Raw genomic sequence first — 18671 nt, 5'->3', positions numbered from 1 at the left:
ATAAAAAGAAAGCTTTTGGGTTTTCTTCCTCAGAATCTCACCTTGTCTCCCAGAGCTGCCAAGTCTCTCTCAAAGCCTTCATGTTTGCGCTGCAGAGCCTGAACACTGGCCAGGTCATGCCCATAGTTGTCTGTATTTAACGCTTGATTCTTCTCCTCTATCCATTCTTTGGTTTCATCAGCATCTCTGATTTGAAGGAAGGAACAGCAAAAAGAGAATTAAAATACCACCCTCTGCTGAACAAGAGGGGGGTTGAATATGATTTGTTTAGAACAGGTCCCACTATATTTTACAATTATTGATAGACAAAGCATTTGAGTCAAGACCAAACAAAACCCTCACCTGTGGAATCTCTGGACCTCATGGGCACTGCCCAACAACTGGCTCCTCTCCTCTGCCAGCTGCTGCAGGGATCTCCAGCGCTCATTCAGCTCCTGGATGGGGGAAGCAAAAAGTCAAGACTGGCCTTTCACTACAGGTAAAGGTTACTAAATTCTGCTCCATTCCAGAAGAATGCACAATTCAGATAGCTCAGTTAAATAGAAAAATTTGAAGGGTTTCTCCTGAGCTATAAAACCAAATGATGTTACGTATATAAGATAGTGATATAACTTGAGAAGCAAATGCTGTATATACTAATGCTTCTTTCAATAAATTGATTCAAAAGAGTTTATAAAGCTTAATGAAAGACAATGACTATGGAAAAGGAGGGTAAAAAAATGTTCACAACTTCTAAACCAGGTAAGAGAAAGTTGTGGAATTACCTTGATTGAGTTGAAGGTTGCCACAGTGTGTACCATCAAACGTGCAGACTGTGTGAAAAGGCAGAAATAAAAAATATAGCATTGAAATCAACTCTAACCAAAAGCACAACCAGACTGAAAAAAAAAGTCCTTAAAAAACCAAACAGAAACCACTAAGAAAGACAATGTAAGTAAATTACAAAAGCAATTAAGAATAATTTGTTGTAATTCCTAAGGTCCTATAGAGCAGAGTAGGAATAGTCAGAATTCACAAGTAAGCACTGTCATGTTAGTGTAAACTGAAGCAAACAAATCTTAATGAGGACAAAGAGGAGGAAATTTAAAGGCAACATGCAATACATTAATTAAAAACCCCCAAAATCTCAGTTTGCTAAGTTGCTATAACACTCTTAGAATTCAATGGACATGTTTGTAATTTGCAAAAAAAAAACCTTTAAAAGTCACCAGTTCCTGGCAACATGGCTGCATTTTCTGTCAAAATATTGCATACTAACCTGGTTTCCCCACATTCACACAGCTTAGAAGATTACAAGCAGCTTTAAGTCTAACAGGGTGGATGCAAGACATGTAACACAGGAATGAAATGCAAGGGAAAACACAGTGCTGGATAATTTTAAAAATATTTAAGATATTTCTGTGCTTTGGCAGGTGACAGTTCTTCATTGTAAGCCTCTAATGAATGGAGAAAGGCTTCTTCTAACTATTGTAGTAAATGAGCTGGAGATGACTAATGGGATACAGCATATTCCTTACTAAAGGAGTATTGACATAAATGGTTTTGACTTTGAGGAATAAAAACATTTTTGTTGTAGCAAGCAGAAAGCAAAGAACTCATGCAGAGTGAACAAGGGATTATTCAACATCTGCTGCCCAGAAACTGGAATCAACCTCATACTACAGGCTCAAAACTAAACAGTTTTGTAGCAGAGAAGTAAAAACCAGGCTGATGAGAATTTCTATGGCACTGGAGAAGCAGGAGAAGCAAATGGTTTAAAAAAGATGATATGCTGCAATTTTTGTTTTATTTTCTTTTTGTGTGCTACTAAGCAATGACACCTACCTTCCAAGGAGAGGCTGTCTTAGAATCAGTTTCATCCTGTTTGAAAATGTGAAGAAACAGCTTTAAATATGAAGCAGAATCTAAAACTATCAGAATACAGTAAAAAAATCTTGAAAATATCTCTCTGTTCGATCCTTAATAGAGTAAGTACATTTTTTTCATGCAAGTATTTGTATCAATTTGTGTTATGCTGCTTGCTTAGATCTGTGATGTGGGGCAAGACACAAATAAAGGGATCACAGATAAGATAATCTTTGAATATCCATTCAAAGTCATTAGTGAGTTCCATCATGGAAATGAACTACAAGTATGGCTGAACTTCTCCTTGTACATCCCAAACCTGTTACAATTGCCACTCCATCCACCTCAGAAATCAACACTTACCCTGGGCATCATCCCATAGACTTCCTGCAAAGGAGACAGGACAAACAGTTTGTTATTTTCTAACAGAAAAAGTTTTTTCCAACACACTTCATACTTAGTTGGCACAGAATAAAATTATTTATAGCACAAGTATGTAAAAAGCTGGCAAAAAAAACTCCAAACCAAAACAGAAAACCCACAAACTCCCTCCACTCTGAATTGTGCTCTATTTTTCTTTTTCCCTACTATTCCTCACCAATTTTCCTGCAAATAAAAAAATGCTAAATTTCAAATTTATATGAAGCAAAGGTAATGCATGGATTTTCCATGACTTTTAATATTACTATAAAGACTTTCCATTCCTAAGAAAAGAAAGGAAAAAGCTCTAGATGCTGCTACAATTTGCTCTAGCATTATTACAGAATATAATTCTAAAGGTCTTCTTGGGATGGCCACACAAGAAAACAGCCTAAAGCTTGCAATGCCAGGCAAAGAAAACAGACAAAAGAAAGGAGAAAAATCGTTTGCTTCTTAGATTAGAATAAGGCAGAGAAAAAGAGCACCTGTTGCTGTACTGCTTGTACTTCATCTGCCATCAGCCCTTCTGACTCCAGGTCCTTGGCAACCTTGTTTATATCCTTCAGGCGTGACTCGTTGGCTTTGAGATCCTACACAGAGCAAGGAAACATCCCAGCATGAAAATTCACCCAAGCAGAACATGTGGAACAAGGTGGCTCCCCAGGAGAGCCCAGTGTGTGAACAGCAGGAATTGAGCACAGTGACCCTGAGTTCCCACACAGCCTGTGCCAGTGAATCCCAGCTGCCAGATTTTTTTTTTCCCCCATATCTCAGGGAAATAACTCTACAGATGGAAACCAAATGCATCTTCCCTTTCAATAGGAATAGCTTAGCTGAAGGCTATGCTTTACACAAACTGAAATTCCTCTAAAGCTTGGCAGACTCTACTGCAAAGTGTTGAAAGATTTTCAGCTCTCTGGGAGCTGGGAAGCATGGAACAACCTGGGAATGTAATCAAACTGAAGACACTTTAATAGGGAATTCTCTATCCTCTCAAAAGGAAGTAAAAAATTCATATATACGTTCTATGGACCTTTTATGTCCAATCAAAGCCATATTTCCTACTCAGCTATGAGGAATTGTCATGGATATATGAACAGAAAGCCTGAAGGGAAAGGCCAAAATGAACATACACATTATGCAGCACCACAACATACCTTCTGAAAATCATCAAATTTCTTCTGCAGAACCTCCACCTGCTCCAGATCAGCACCCACTTCCTCACTGGTGAGTGCTGCTTCCTTCTCATTGATCCACTGCTGGAGCTCGTTGGCTTCACGGAAAAGCATGAACTTCTTGCAGCTTTTTTCCAACATGCCTTTACGTTTTTCTCCCAGTTCCAGGAGAGAGTGATACCTGGGACAAGCAGGAAAGGAAAGCAGTGAACAGTCAGATGGAACAGAGTCCAAACACAGGAATTTCTCAAGTACTGGGGTCCCCAAAAATGGGGAATCCCTGAACATATGCCCTGTCCCACTACAGGATGAGCCACTCATGTGCAGCTGGGAATGAAGATTGTCCATGTCTCTCCTTCACATGGATTGCACACCAAAATGAGAACTCTCCCATGCAACACCTCACTGGGCAAATGCAAACCCAAAGAACAGCCTAGCCTGGGGTAGGCTCTTAAACCACAGTATCACTGCAGGGCAGGAATGACTCCACAGGCTCTTATTTGCCAAGAGATATTTTCCAAGAGTACATCAAGTTTGCCATCAGGTTATTAAAATCCACCAGCCTCCCAGCTTTTGGACATGAACATCTCCACTAGCCATTTTCCAGTGCAAAATCTGCTGAATGTTTAAACAAGGTATGATTCTTTGATAACACACCTATATTCAACTGGGAAATCCATGAAACTCTTTCATGTACATTTTTTATATCTGTGGCATTCTCAACATGAGTCACATTACTCCTCCTTTACATTAGAACAGACACAAAGTGAAACCTCAAAAATCTCTAAAATGGTTTGCACAGGCAACTAAACCTCACAACACAGCCAGTTATTTAAAACCACCTTGTAATCAACTAGACACAGATGATCCTACAAGAACTTTTCCAAGCTATTGCTGAAAAAAGCCAAGGGCAGTTTTGCAGTCACTGATACTGAGTTACAAATCTCTCTAGCAATGCACAGTGCCTGTTTTTTTAAATCTTGCATTCAGAAAAACCATACTATTAATACTCATTTTTACTTTACTTTAAGTCTTCAGAAGATGAGACATTTTAGCTGCATCTGGAAGGGCTTTTATATCCTGAATCAGTTTGGACATTGGTCTACCACAGTGATCAACAGCAGCAATAGATTCTCATTATTAAGCACATTCCTTCTGATGTTATTCGATCAAATAATACCAGACACTGCTGAGGTACCTGCAGGTGCCTCAAATGGGGCTGTTTTCATTTCCCACCCCAAAGCACAAGGCCACATACTGAGCAGTCACAACCTCCCATCTTGAGGAGTTCAATCCTGCAGCATTTTCCTAACCAACAGCTCAGAGATGACAAAGTCTCCTCAAAAAAATCCTCAGTATCCTGGGCTATAATATCTATATACCAAAGCGATAAATCAGCTCTCCTTCCATGGAAGCAGGGACTTTGTGGCTTCCTGTTTACTGTAGTTTAAGAGTGGCTAGAAAGGAACTAAGAATCTTACATATTAGGTTTAAATACCAACTTTCTACTTTGACTTGAAAACAGTTTTGAAGCCTGCCCTAATTGCAGCTGTTTGCCTCAGCAAACAGCATTAGGTATTAAATACTTGTGAAGCTCATAGAGGATCTGGGGCAAAACTCTTTCAGAAGCAAACCTAACCTCAGAGTTGCTTTGCAACACTTGAGAGATTTACATAAAAGTGTCACTTGTAATGTTCAAGAAATACATTTGCTATGAAAAGTCAGGCACAGTCAATGAACACTGTGGCTTTGGATTTCCCAGCAACTTCCACCAGTATAATGCAAACTTGATATCTTTTCCAGGAGACATGAACACAGGTTTCAAAATTTAGTTAATGTTAAAATTAAGGAATAATCACCCTATATAAATGTTTTTTGAGCACCCAGCATGAATATTACTTTATATGATAAACCATGACAGCCCCACCCTTCCCAGACTCTTAAGACATTCAGATGTGATGCAATACTTGGTAGATGTATTTTATATACGTTTATATAAACAAGCTAATATTTCTATCTGCACCTCAGAAAATGCAGGAGATGCTTTTTAAGGAAAACAGTCCAGAGAGTCCTAAAGCCTCTTTGGTAAGCAAACCAGTGTGATGGAATAAACATGAACCAATTCAGCAGCAGCAGAGGTGCCCAGCAAGATAAGCAGCTGGTTGTGAGGAACAGAGGAAACACAGACCACCACATTCATCTAAACTAATCCTCACTGCAGAAATGGCCTCCTTCGTGTCTCTTTGGAGCAGCGTTCCCAAAGAAAGAAACAAAGGGAGGATGAACAGTGACAGTGTGGAGACAGCATGGTTTAGGAAAGGCTAATCCTACTCACAGTTCTTCGACCTGTTTCATACGCAGAGATACACTGCCGACCTCCTTAGTAATGAGAGTCCTGCACAGACAGGGAGCACAGCAAACGCATGCGAAAAATTAGTCAGATTAACAAAAATAATGAAAGCAGCAGCTCCATCCGTGGCTGGTCTGTGGTAAGAGATGGGTAAGAGTTCACATTTAAATGAGAAAATTAGGTGTTGTTCAGAAGCAAAGCAAATCAGACCAGGAGCAGAATTTGTGTAAGGAAACCTCAGCAGTACAGTTGAGCTCTCTCTATAAGGTCTCCTCATTTCCTCATTATTGTGCCATGGGATTGGAAACTAAAAGGTGGTCCCCCCTCCTTGGCTCTAAAATAAGGCACCCTGTTCTAGTTACTAAAAGCCATATGCAAACCCATGGAGGGAATGATATTATTAAAATCCTGACCAATCTGCCACAATTCTCCAGAATTTTTTCTTCATGCTGGTAAAAAGGTTTTTTGTTATGGGTTGGTGGGGTTTTTTTTGTGTGATTTTATTTTAATTTTTTAATTCTAGAGCTAAGGCTAGTAATTATTGCATGGCACTGTAATAACTGATGACTCAACACAACTGAGTAGGAGGAAATTCTCACACAGAATGACAGCATAGCTGCGCCAACAGATGGGAGTACACAGAAAACTTCCAGCTTCAGCTTTCAGGTGGCTTGATAAGATGGGCTGGCACTCACAGCTATCACCAACAGCCCTTGCCTGAATTAATCTCCAGCCACCATGTGCTTTAAGGTGGTCATTACCAAGCAGCCTTGCAGTTTTCTGTTTGCAACGATATGCTGCTCTTTTAAAAAAGATGATAAGAATTGAAAAAAAAGAAGGCGGGGACGACACATTTTAGCTCCTATAATGGCAACAAATATTGGCACCACATTTCAGAAAAAAAAAAAGTGATGAGCTAGCAGCAAAGTAGCCCCAGCTCATAAGGAGGGCACCTTCAGAGGCAGCCCTGTATAGGGAGAGCACTGTACTTAATGGAATCAAATTTAAGAAAGCTTTTCAAAACAGGTAACACGTTAAGAAGTGACAACTACATATACAAGAGTTGCTTAGGACATATATAACTCACAAACAAGTTAAGTAGTTAGGTACAACAACAAAAGGAACACATATAATACTCAAGTCAGACAGTAAGTTGAGCTCTAGTGTCATGAGTTTAACGGTTAAAAATGGAAAAAGCAACAAGAAAATCTAGAGTAGGAATAAAGCAACTGAATCTGGTGCCTCTGGCAAAGGAGCCTCTTGTTTTGCTCCAATTAATGACTCCCTAGTGTAAGAAGGATTAACCTAAGCTGGTGGCAATCTGTGAAGCAAAGGCCAAGCCAGCTAATGCTGGCAGTGTCATGTCTCATCAGTTAGATCTTACTGGTTGTCGATCTGCTCCTGTCGCAGGGCGATGCTGCCCTGCTCCTCCAGGAGGTTCTCTCGGGATGCAGACTGGGCAGGATCCAGCTTTTTCACATAGGCAGCAGGTACAAATCCCTGACGGTCATTGACTTCCACCTTCCACCAGTCCTGGAAGCAGAAAAACCACAAAGCAACCACTGTGAGGACATCATCAAGCATAAAGAATGCTGGGCAACTGAATGCTGCAAATCAGAGATTTCTATTAGCACAAGGAAACCAGTGATGCTCTCTACAGTTTGCTCTTGCTATGGAGATCATTTCAAACAAAGAGTCTTTTGAAGACAGAGATCTTACTGCCAAGTCTCCCCTTGTATTTGGCCACAACTTCCTCCACATCAGGGAATTAAAGCTCTCAAGGACATGTGCCCTATCTTGGAAAAGTTGGCAGCTGTAGAGGAGTGATGGAAATGAAGAGGTTCAGCTGAAGTGCTGAATGGAGACACGGGCTAAATGTACCAAAACCAAACAAAACACACAGCACTGAGGGAGCCAAGCAAGGCAGCAAAGCAGGAGGCCAGAGCCCACCTTGTTGGTGCTGTTGAGTAAGGTGAGAATATCTCCCTTTTTCATTGTCACCTCCCGGGGACTCTTCTCCTGGTAATCATAGAGTGCCAGAACGAGCTCTTTTCCAGTTTCATCATCTGTGGGAGCAACTTGTTGCTAAAAAAAAAAAAAAAAAGCACAAGAAAAAATGAGCTGTTCCATATTTATTATAATTAATGCTGTTGTCCTAGAATATACTTCAGCCTTAGTTAAAGCTACTGTAGATTCAGTTTAGGTGCTGTCTGGGCTCAAACACTGAAAACCACCACATTAGATTGTTTTACTTTAAAACAATACAGCTGTATTATGATTATAAAAACAGACTGCTAATTTTTTTGGAGAAAATCAAGCACAGTCTGCAATAACCTCTCAAAACTAACTGTTATTGAGCTTCGTTTTTACCTTTTGCTGACCCATGAATTTTAGGTACATGATTGGCATCTTTCCTTACCCTGCATGACTGGGCCTGCTCCCTCAGTGCCTGGATGCTGCTGCCATAAGCAGAGAGATCAGACATCAAAGCTTCATGTTTCTTCAGAAGAGCCTGAAAGTGGATGATAATAACAACATGAACACCTTGCCATTTTACAAATATACCTCTGCTTAAAACATATATTTTGACTCCATACAAAGGGAATGTGTGTTTTTCAGAGCTGCCAGCCTCATGACTCTCATGGGAATAATCACTTCTATTTATTCACAGGCTAGATAGTGGACCTAATGCTTCTGGTGCTTTGCCTCCCCACCTTATCTCAGCAACATTCTTTTCTTCTGACCAGAAAGAACTATTTCCAGAGTGACACGGGTAAGTTTGAAGTGTGCTTCTAAACTGCACTTCATGTTGATAAAATGTCAGTCAGCACTGCCTGGGATGTAGTGTTTGACTGCAGAATGATATCAATAAAACAAATCCAGACAAAAAAAAATTACTTCCAGACTAATGAACTGCTGAAAACCAGACTCATACTGAAATGCTGATCCCATGAGGAATTTGCTGATATTATTTTCATTATACTTAAAAAAACAAAACCCTGTAGAAGAGTGAATACAGAGGTAAAGCTTCCTCACAGTTGGTTTAATATATTGAGCAGCAGAATTCATGTGCAATAGCAACTAAGACACAGGAAAATATGTAATCACTTGACTAAGAGCCAAAATCTTGCTTGATGCAAGAATCCACCCTCAAGAATCCTGAAATTATCACAGCTCATTTTTTACCACTGGACAAATCCTCACTGTACTTATGCAAAATTGATTTAAACAAGAATCTCAAATACCTCAGCAGAGTCTTCATCTTTCCCATAATCTGTACTGCCTACAATGGGCTCCTTTTCCCTCATCCAGGATTCAGCTTCGTTAGCATCAGCAAAGTACTGCTGAGCCTGCAGGGAATCCTCCAGGTCCTGTCGACGCTGAGATGCTTTGGCTTTCAGAGAGTCCCACTTCTGGTTTAGCTCGTTCAGTTTGATTTTCACATCCTCAGCTGCAAAGTGTCCTATGGAACAGAAGCAAAGGGAACTGAAGGATTTCAGCAGACATAAGCAATAGGCATTAAAAGAGTACTTGTAATTCTTCAAAGTTAAAAAATTAGACCAATTTAAAGCCTATTTAGACTAGAATTATAAAAACATAACTCAGCTGGTCCTTTTGCCTCAGACTGGAAAAAACAACCTGCAAATAAAGCTGTACTAGCATATCTAATCAACAGGAATAAAACGAGACACAACATAACATTTCTCAATGATGAAACAGAAAAGGTCATCTCTTTCCAGAGTTGTGGCAGCAGACAAATATTATTTCAGACCAGCAGGATTTTATTTTTTAAATTTTCATGCTAAAAACAGTCAGAAATAAAGATGCCTATTTATTTAAAAGCAAGAATTACTGTCTTTGTAGAGAATTTTCTCTCACATCATGATTAGACAGAGCCCTTTAAAAGATTTAATTATAGAGACTAAATACAATAGGCACAAAAATGCTAAGTAAGTGCTCATCAAGAGTAGACAGGTCTGTCAAAATTAGGACAGGTTCCCATCTGGGAACCCATTTTTATTTTCAGGTGCAAGGATGACCAGGAGTGCATCCTGCTAGCAGGTACCTGCCTATTATCAGGATAAAATCAGGCAGTAATTCTTAACTGTGCTGGGCCAGAGAACAAGAGACTGCCAGAGTTAAAAAATATTGAGACATACCTTCTTCCACCATAGCATTTCCCTTCTGTGTGACTGCTTTAATGCGGGGCTCATGGCCTGCAATTTCTGCCTGCAAAGCCTGGTGCTTCTTTAACAGATTCTGGACACCAATTAAGTCCTTGCCTGAAAGATACAAAATAATTAATCAGGTAAATCAGAGTCACTAGATGAAACAAAAATTTGAAGGCAGCTGCAGCCAGCAATACACAAACGTGCAGAGGGAGAACACCAACAATGAGGACAGAGTACTATGGAAACAATGTTACCACTGCAATTACATAAGCAATAACAGAGACCCAGGGGCAATGGCAAATATGTAACTCCGGCCAATGTTAATTACACCAAACGCCTCTGAAATTTTTAGAGAATATTCTAGAAAGATACAATTTATAACAGAGCAATTCTGACATCCGAATCCTAGAGACACCAGGATGGACCAACCTCGGTTTGTTGAAGCTGCAATAGGTTCTTTTTCCCTAATCCAGGTCTCCTCATCCTCAATGTCACGGAAAAGCTGCTGCAGGCGAAGAGAATCTGCGAGTTTCTGCTTGCGAGCTACCATGGGGTCCTTCAGGGCTTCATAGCGAGCCACTAAAGCTTCTTGTTTCTTCTTGATATTGTCAGCATCAAAGTGCCCAGCCTCCTGGAACTGGCGTGCCTGGATGGTAATGCCATCTATCCGATCCTAAAATTGATCAGCGACACCATTGGGTCAGAATTTCTGTTAGGTGGCTGCAGTGACTGAGAAGCTCATTTCTATTAAAGTTATAAAGATGTTATTTTAGAGACATACAAGTTATGTTTTAGTTCAAAATTATTTCTGATAAGCAAACTGTAAAACCCAAAGCCAAAAAAATTACAAAACCCAGACCTGCTAAGGTCTCTGACTGAGCATATCTAAAAATACCCTCTTTTGAGCAAGCAGATTTGAAAAGGCAGGAATAAAAAATATTTCCTTACCTGATGGGCAGCAACATCTGCCTCTAGAAGTGCATGTTTCTTCTGAAGATTCTGAACATTAGTAAGATCTTTTCCATAATCATCAGAAGCCAAGTGTCCTTCTACTTCATACAGCCAGAGCTCAATGTCCTCCACATTGCGATTAAACTGCTGCTGCTGATTGGCTTCTCGCAGTTTAATACCTGAGAGAGACAGGACAGGTAAGTCAAGTGGGAACTGAAGTTAACTCATTTCCTGTCTTCTCCCAGCTAAACTCTCTAGAAATTTGCCCATATTCTTCTGAACAAGTCATACCTTTGAGCTCAGTGGCCTCCAGAAGTTTCTTCCACAAGCTGATGACTTCATTCATGCGAGCTGCCACCTCATCGGATGCGTAGTGCTTGACATCAATCAGCTTCTGGCCAGCTTTCTCCAGGGCATCAATACGACTCTGGTTAGCAGACAGCTCTGCTTCAAAAGCCTGGTGTTTCTGAACTTTACCTTGCAAGTTCGATGGATCCTACAGATGAAGAAGAAATAGAACATTTCAACACAAAACCAGTACCCAAAGATCTCTGAAGAATTTTTGAAATTGGACTACATTCATAGACATGTCATGGTGTAACCAGAGGATCTGGTGCCAAAAATATGCCTTAAATCAGAATTCTTAAGCTACTGGATAGGCACAATTACTGTATGATGGGAAAATGCCTCCTGGGGTCAGGAAGAAATTACACAATTCCTCCTGTTGCCATTAATATCACCGACTATCAGCAACATTTTGGCTGATGCTGCTTCATGTCATTAGACTGATTAAGCCTGTTACTGCCTTAAGAGCAATCTACCATTCATCTTTGTGTTTACCTTGTAGGCCTCATCAGTTGCAGTTTTCATCTTTTCATTAACCCAACTCTTGAGCTCATCAGAATCTCGGAAAAACTGCTGCAGATGGAAAGAATCTGCCAGCTGAGCGCGGCGGCGCATGGCTCTTTCATGAAGGGCATTTCGGCGGCTCAGCAGCTGAAAGAAGAAGTAAAAGGTTTTTAAATTCTTCAAGCTTGTAAGAACCACCACTGTATCCCTCCTGGGACAACTCCACTGACTTATCCTATATTGAAGTCAAACCATGTAAAATAATAAAGCAGAACAAGATTTAACGCCTACAGTCCAAATGCATTTTGGATACTTACAGCATCTCTGCGTGTAGCAACATCATCCATGGCATAGTGGTTATTCTGAATCAACTTAGTAGCAAACTCATCTAATGCCTAGAGGGAAAACAAGTTTCCATTTATTTGGTGTAATAGAAATTGCTTGTGAAAATTTCCTTCGTATATCAATTCCCCAAAGTTTATCACAGTAAAACTGGCAGAAAGCCATTAGCACATCTATCCTTACACCCTTTTCTCTCTGTACCCTCATCCTCTCCATGTGGAAGAGTGCAGTTTTTTGACAAATTTTCATTCACCTGTGTGCTGGTATGGTAAGAAAGCACCAGGTTACCTAACTCTGAGACAGCAATCAAGCCCTATCCCACACTTACCCATTTTAGAGCTAATACATCCCACATAACAGAAGATTATTCTGCAAAGCAAACCCCATCCTTTACCACCAGTGTCTCCTCCCTAGTGAATAAATGCCCTTGTTTCACTTCTTGTCCATTTAGTGATGGCCTAATGTCAATGTCTTACTGTGATTTTCTCCTCTTGGGCACTTAGGGATTTCTCAAAGTCTTCATGCTTCTTTAGAAGAGCCTCCACGCTGTCCAGAGAATCACCAAGGTCTTCATTCAGCAGAAATGCCTGAAGTAAGGACACAAACACATTTTAATGTTTCCATACTCAGCTGCTCTAAGTGAGCTCAAGCACAGCCAGGGATATTTCCTGCCATATGTTATTACTGAAATGTAAAATGGCATACTGGCATGGTGTTTGCTTTATGCTTCTAGCAGGCAATAATTCTTTTCAGCTTCTTATTCAACCAGCATTTTACAACAGTTAATACACACAAAAGCCACATCAAGCCCACTTGTCACAGCTCATAGTTTCAGCATTAGATGGAAAAAGCCATTGCACCATTTCAGGCAGTCAGATAAATAAGTCTGCACAGCACCCACTCATTTGTGGGTGTTCATGGCACTGCCAGCACTGCCAATTGCTTGAGCTTACAAAAGACTACCCAGAAATTCAAGTAACCATATCTGGAGAATTCAAAGATATGCACTCACTTCTTGTTTGCTCATCCAGTTGTCAACTTGTTCAGTGTCTCTGTAGAAAAGCTGCAGGTCCATGCACTGCTCATACTGCTGTCTGCGGAGCTCCCACAGCTCCAGCAAGGCAGACCTTTCATCTGAGAGGATGGTCAGCTAATTGATTGGGAAGAGGAAAATATAATAATTTTATTTAACACTCTAGTTCACTTCCATCTCAATGTAAAATCAAATTGTGACTCTAAAAAAGTGGGTAGCACTGAATTGAAAATGACCTCCTGTGTAAACAATGAAATCTCCAGTTCATGTCATCATCCTTTTAAATTAAGGGACACAGAAGAAAGAGACAAAATTCTTCTAGGAGCTCTTGCTCTCAACTTACCTTTTCTTTAACTTCATCAGAAGCATAGTGTCCAGCAGAGAGCAAAGCCTGGCCTGACTCATCAGCAGATTTGAAGCTGTCTTCATGGGCATCAATTTCTCCCTATGGAAGGAGATGTGAAAAAGCTGTTACCAAAATTTATCTTAGCACAGAGTGTCAGAATGACCTTACAATGCATGTAAGGCAGGTATAAATTTCTACATTAAAATGAAACTAGAAGTTTATTTGAGCTGTATTCTTTCTGCTTAATTATAGGAATTCCTCATGATGGAGAACAAAAACAATCATTAGCCCAACTGGCTGCTATCAGGCCTATTTTTTATAAAATATTATCATAAGCATTCTTAAATACTCAGTATATATCTACCATCTAGAAACAATTTTGGAATATTAAATCAAGACAGCAATCTAGTACTGTGTTAGTTGCATGATCAAAGCATTCCAGTGCTAGAACACTGACTCAGACACTGTTAGACACACAAATCAGAGGGCTGCTGACTGCATTTGCCTGTATAACCACTCTACCTTATGTTCCTGATGTCTGTCTAGAAGGGCTTCTGCCCCAGCCACATCATTGGCAAGTTCATCAGCATTTATCAGAGCCTTCATCTCAGTCACCCAGCTGGTGAGGTCTCGGAAGTCCGCGAGAAAGCGCTGCAGCCTTAGGTAAGCAAAGCAAAAAATTATTAGGAATAATTAATTTGCAGAGTTTCTCTCCCTTTCCCCAAAGAAAGGGTTACAAACATAAAAGCTGCTCCTCAGATACAAATAAAACAACACAAAAATCTGCTCAGAATATTAAATAACTAAATATGCTTTCAATCATAAAAGAAGTCTTTTGAAGTTATGAAAATGTTGGGTTTTAAATCAATGTCTCAAAGATGTATTTTGCATGTAACTTATATTGTAAGTAAAATTAATATTCCTAACTACACACTGAGGACAACAGAAATCAAAATATAGTTCTCAAGATAATCCACAGGGCTGCTTCTGTCACAACCATAACAGTGTGTGGGGGAGGGAACTGACAGAAAATTTCAGCTGCACATGCCTCAGCCTTAAAACAAGCAAACAAATCCTCAAATTCCTTCCAGAATGCCTTTAGTTGTTGCCTTTGGCATATGCTTAACACTTATCAGCAAAAGTGATCCGTTTCTGTTTCCCTTTTACATTTGCTGTTAATTGCTCTGAAGAGACTGTGGCAGGGAAGGTAAAGAAAAAGATTATTTGTGTGGGTCTCCACTGCCAAAAATCCTACACTGTGGGAAGGAACAAAGGGCAGAAAAACAAAACCAGAAAGGATGTAAACTAACCACCATATGAGGATTAGTTTGTTTTCAGTACAGCTTCTCAACAGCAATCTAACAGGTTATGTTTCAGAGACCAGGTTAGTGTAGACACGACTGGATGAATACAAATTCCACAGCAAAAAAAAACTACCACAGAAACAGGGAATTTTTTTGGTCTCAGACAATATATCAAACAATATACCATAGCTCAGTCTTCATAGAGACTCTTAAAGACTAGTGACCAGATTTGTAATAAAAGTATTAAAAAAGCTTTTTCTTTTCAGCAAAACTGAAATGTATTTCAAAATCCACATGTCAACTCAGAGAAAATAGCAAAGGTCCTAAAACATCCCTGTGTTTATTTTCAGTTGATCCACACCAGAGAATGACAAAAAGCTGCAATAATTTTTCAATCATATAAATAACCCTTTTACTCCAAGAAGTTCGTGCAAAATAGAATTTGGTGAACAAGACTGCTCTGAAAATACCAGAATCATCCCCAAATTTTGGAAATGGCACCCCCCTTTGTTCTCCCTCCAAGAGCCCTCTGTCAAATGTGACCAAGGAGGGAAGCAGCACTGTCCTGCTGCAGTGACCCACCTGTAGGAGTCGTTGAGGCGGGCGTGCCTCTCCGCTGCCAGCGTCCGGATCTGTTCCCAGTTGGCAATGAGCTCCTCCCGTTTCACTTGAATTTGGGAAGCATTTATTGGGTGAGACTGCTGCAAACGGTCAGCTTCTGCACACAGGGCCTTCACCTAAACCCAGGCACAAACTGAGAGTGAGCTTCCAGCCTTTTACAAGCTGGTTACCCCATTTAAACTGTAGGTGAAATGCATCTCACAGGGGTACCTTATCTTCCAGAGCTGCCAGGTCTCTTTCCAGGCCTTCGTGCTTGCGCAGTAATGCCTGCACGCTGGCTAAGTCTCTGCCAAAATCATCTGAGGCCATCAACTGCCCTTTCTCCTTGATCCAGCTGATTGTTTCATCCACATCCCTTCAAAACAAAGCACAAATTGAAAGCAGTTTGTCTTGTATGGAAAAAGGAAGGAAGCAGGATGTGTTCCTATACGTGTGCCAGACGTACTAGCATACAAACCCATATATATAAACACTGCAGCCAACCACAAACATCCTTTAGAAAACAAATAAATAGGCTTTCTTTGCATCTCAAGAAACTTTGAAGCATATTAACAGGCCACTGTCACCAGATGCAAACCAGGAATTACAGCACCACAGAGCACTGTCATAGAGTGGATCCATTTCCCACTCTGAACCCTTTCCCAACTTAATTACAGCAAATCTCAAAATGCTGTAGATGGAGAGGAGAATAGAAAGACATTGCTCAGAGCCTCCAGAACAATGAGGCTGACATCCAATAAAAAAAGCACACTCCATTTAAGGCTCATCTAGGACAGAAATGGGGGAAAAAGCCCTCAGAGGAAAGGAGAACAAAACTGCCAAGTTCTGAAAAGCTCCATCAGAATGACCATGCTAAAATAACTGTAGAATAACAAGGTCTTCATCCAGCAAGTCATGCAGAAGAGCAAAGCAAAAGGAGACAGTAGCTCCTCTCATACTACTGTGTGCAGCTGAATGCATCACTAAACACCCACACAAGGGTTACATCATTCAGCAGATCCAGCCAAGTTCATACCTGTTGAAACGCTGAACTTCAGCTGCCCCAAAGAGTTTTCCTTGCCTCTGGAGAGCAAGTCCCTTAAGACGCTGCCAGCTCGCATTTACTTCATCTTGTTTGGACTTTATCAGCTCCTCTTCAGGATGTGTTTCCTGGCAAGCAAAGGAAAAATGCTATTTTCATATGTTTTTTCATATATTTGTTCTTTGGTTTTGTTTGTCATTCATTGACAAAACACTGCTGGTCTTCAAGAAATCAATTTATAATTACTGTCCTTTCCAGATGATCACCCAATTTAATAGTTTCCCTGAAATTTCACTGTGCAAACATTCAATACTCATGTAGTGTTTTCCCTACATATTGATTAGTCCATGGGAAGAGGGCTATAAACAGTATCTTCTTTTCCCTGGAATGCCCTGCCTCCATCCTTGATCAGGCCCCAGATATCAAACCAGAAGAGATACTAAACCTCCTGTCCAAAGGAAATAAATTTAACCCCAATATGACAGTTTCTCTTAATAATCACTACTCTCCACATTTTCAGGAACATTCCCAGATGAGGCAGTTATTCAGGCTGTTCAGCAGAAGAACAAGTAATCAAATGGTGACCATTTAAGGTGAAGAAAGCCAAGTACCCATGTGGAGCAAAGCTTAAAGATCTGCTCTGAAACAGGGGGGGAAGAGGGGAAGCTACAGACAAATGTCTGCTGTGGTAACTGACTTGCCAAGAGAGATTTTCAATACCAATAAATGCTTACCTGGATAAGTTTGCCAGCAAACTGGTTCACTTCATTTACTCTTTCTTCATGAGCTGCAAGATCTGTCTGGAACTCTTCAAACTTCTTTTGCAAAACTTCAACATGCTCTAAGTCCTGTCCAAGCTCTTCTGATGTCACTATTGCTTCCTAGCACATTGGAAAAAAAAAGTTAATTTCAGTATATCCTATGGGAAATCACCATTAAAAATTAGGAAGCACACTGTCCTAATTTTGACTAGGTCAAAGACAATCACAGTGTTTAAGGTCAGACTTAAAACTATGAAGTTTATTCATTAAACTCCATTCCATTTGCTGCAGGCTTCTGATGCAAGATTTCTGCACAAAAAGTGCAGAGTTGTATTCAGTAACAGTTACACAGGGTTTACAGTTTGAACCCACAGTGATACAAAAGAGCAAACCATCGTTTAAGGAAACCAGTGTAATTATTTTGTGGCTTTTTTGCCTTTTGATAGTGTGGTTTGTGGTTTGCTTCCTTAGAGTTCAAAGAATCAAGAGCCAACAGTCCTCCTGCAGTTCATGTCCTTACAATATCTAAAGATATTCCAATCATTTAGTAACTGCTTGCTGCTTGGGCTGTCTCCTTTCTGAAACAAATAATTTAGAATATTTATTAATATTTGCTTTTACATGTTGAAGATTTCCCTTAGAGCAAACTTGAATTTCATTTGTCTTCTCAAAGCAAAGAATGAATTGATTATGCCAAAAGTACTCTCCAACAAACAGGCTTCCTCTTAGACTAATAACTTTTATTGTGGCTGCAAAAGAACAGCAGTACTTTGCACACACACTGCTGATGCAATGTGAATAACTAAATAAAGGTGCTTTTACAAGCTTTCTGAGACTACCTGACCTCCAGCAACTCTATGCTGACAGAAATTTTTCACACAAACACATCAAATACATGATAAAGGGAGGTAATTATACACCTTATCATTGATCCAGTCCAAGACATCTTCACATTCCCGTAAATATTGCACCAACTTCTGTGCTTGCAATAATTTGACTCCCTTCTCTCTCATCTTTTCCATCAGTAATTCCCATAGTCGGTGCAGCTCCTGCAGTCGAGTCTGAAACAAAAGGATGTTGTTATTAAAATCCCCTGTCAAAGAAGATGAGATTTATTCCCTTCCTGTCCTTAACAGCAGATTTATTTATTTTTTCTGAAGTTGTACATCCTAAATCTTACTTTAGACAAAGGGCGAGGGACAAACCTCCTGATTTTATCTCTAGTAAATATTTTTTAAATTATGTAGTGTTGTAACACAAAACCAGAAATTACTGAACTGAGTACTTAGACAGTTGTTATTAATGAAGCTATCAAATAGTTATATTTAAGCAACTATGAGCTAAACATTTTGAGATTTAAATTCTATGCTAATATGATACCAAAATAGTCATACCAAAAACTTGCTGCTCTCCCCTTTAAATGTTCAGTCTTTTATATGAAAGTCAACTCCCAATAAATGTATAGCATCTTCCTTTGGTAA

At 39.9% G+C, this 18671-nt stretch overlaps 1 protein-coding gene across 12 annotated transcripts in view; it reads right to left on the bottom strand.

Annotated features, from left to right (window-relative positions):
• SPTAN1 (spectrin alpha, non-erythrocytic 1) overlaps positions 1–18671 on the bottom strand; it is a 45920-nt gene that overhangs the window by 17016 nt on the left and 10233 nt on the right. For 8 of the 12 annotated variants that reach the window (XM_041406424.1, XM_041406422.1, XM_041406426.1 and 5 more), the window contains 27 exons: positions 18111–18251; positions 17164–17310; positions 16424–16557; positions 15619–15763; positions 15370–15524; positions 14006–14141; positions 13481–13582; positions 13117–13254; positions 12581–12691; positions 12080–12157; positions 11754–11909; positions 11205–11409; positions 10911–11092; positions 10392–10635; positions 9951–10073; positions 9036–9253; positions 8210–8302; positions 7741–7875; positions 7175–7323; positions 5776–5835; positions 3423–3621; positions 2751–2855; positions 2209–2232; positions 1825–1860; positions 765–812; positions 343–434; positions 42–186 (listed from right to left, as the gene is read on the bottom strand). In XM_041406424.1, coding sequence (XP_041262358.1) covers positions 42–186; positions 343–434; positions 765–812; positions 1825–1860; positions 2209–2232; positions 2751–2855; positions 3423–3621; positions 5776–5835; positions 7175–7323; positions 7741–7875; positions 8210–8302; positions 9036–9253; positions 9951–10073; positions 10392–10635; positions 10911–11092; positions 11205–11409; positions 11754–11909; positions 12080–12157; positions 12581–12691; positions 13117–13254; positions 13481–13582; positions 14006–14141; positions 15370–15524; positions 15619–15763; positions 16424–16557; positions 17164–17310; positions 18111–18251 — 3501 coding nt within the window. The remainder of the gene's footprint in view (positions 1–41; positions 187–342; positions 435–764; positions 813–1824; positions 1861–2208; positions 2233–2750; positions 2856–3422; positions 3622–5775; positions 5836–7174; positions 7324–7740; positions 7876–8209; positions 8303–9035; positions 9254–9950; positions 10074–10391; positions 10636–10910; positions 11093–11204; positions 11410–11753; positions 11910–12079; positions 12158–12580; positions 12692–13116; positions 13255–13480; positions 13583–14005; positions 14142–15369; positions 15525–15618; positions 15764–16423; positions 16558–17163; positions 17311–18110; positions 18252–18671) is intronic. The other 4 variants (XM_041406425.1, XM_041406428.1, XM_041406431.1 and 1 more) reach the window with 1 other exon arrangement.

Source organism: Onychostruthus taczanowskii, unplaced genomic scaffold, assembly GCF_017590055.1.
Source record: "Onychostruthus taczanowskii isolate IOZ18803 unplaced genomic scaffold, ASM1759005v1 scaffold25, whole genome shotgun sequence".
NCBI lineage: Eukaryota > Metazoa > Chordata > Aves > Passeriformes > Passeridae > Onychostruthus > Onychostruthus taczanowskii.
Note: the sequence above shows the minus strand (reverse complement) of the source record. Positions and strands in the feature narration are given on the sequence as shown.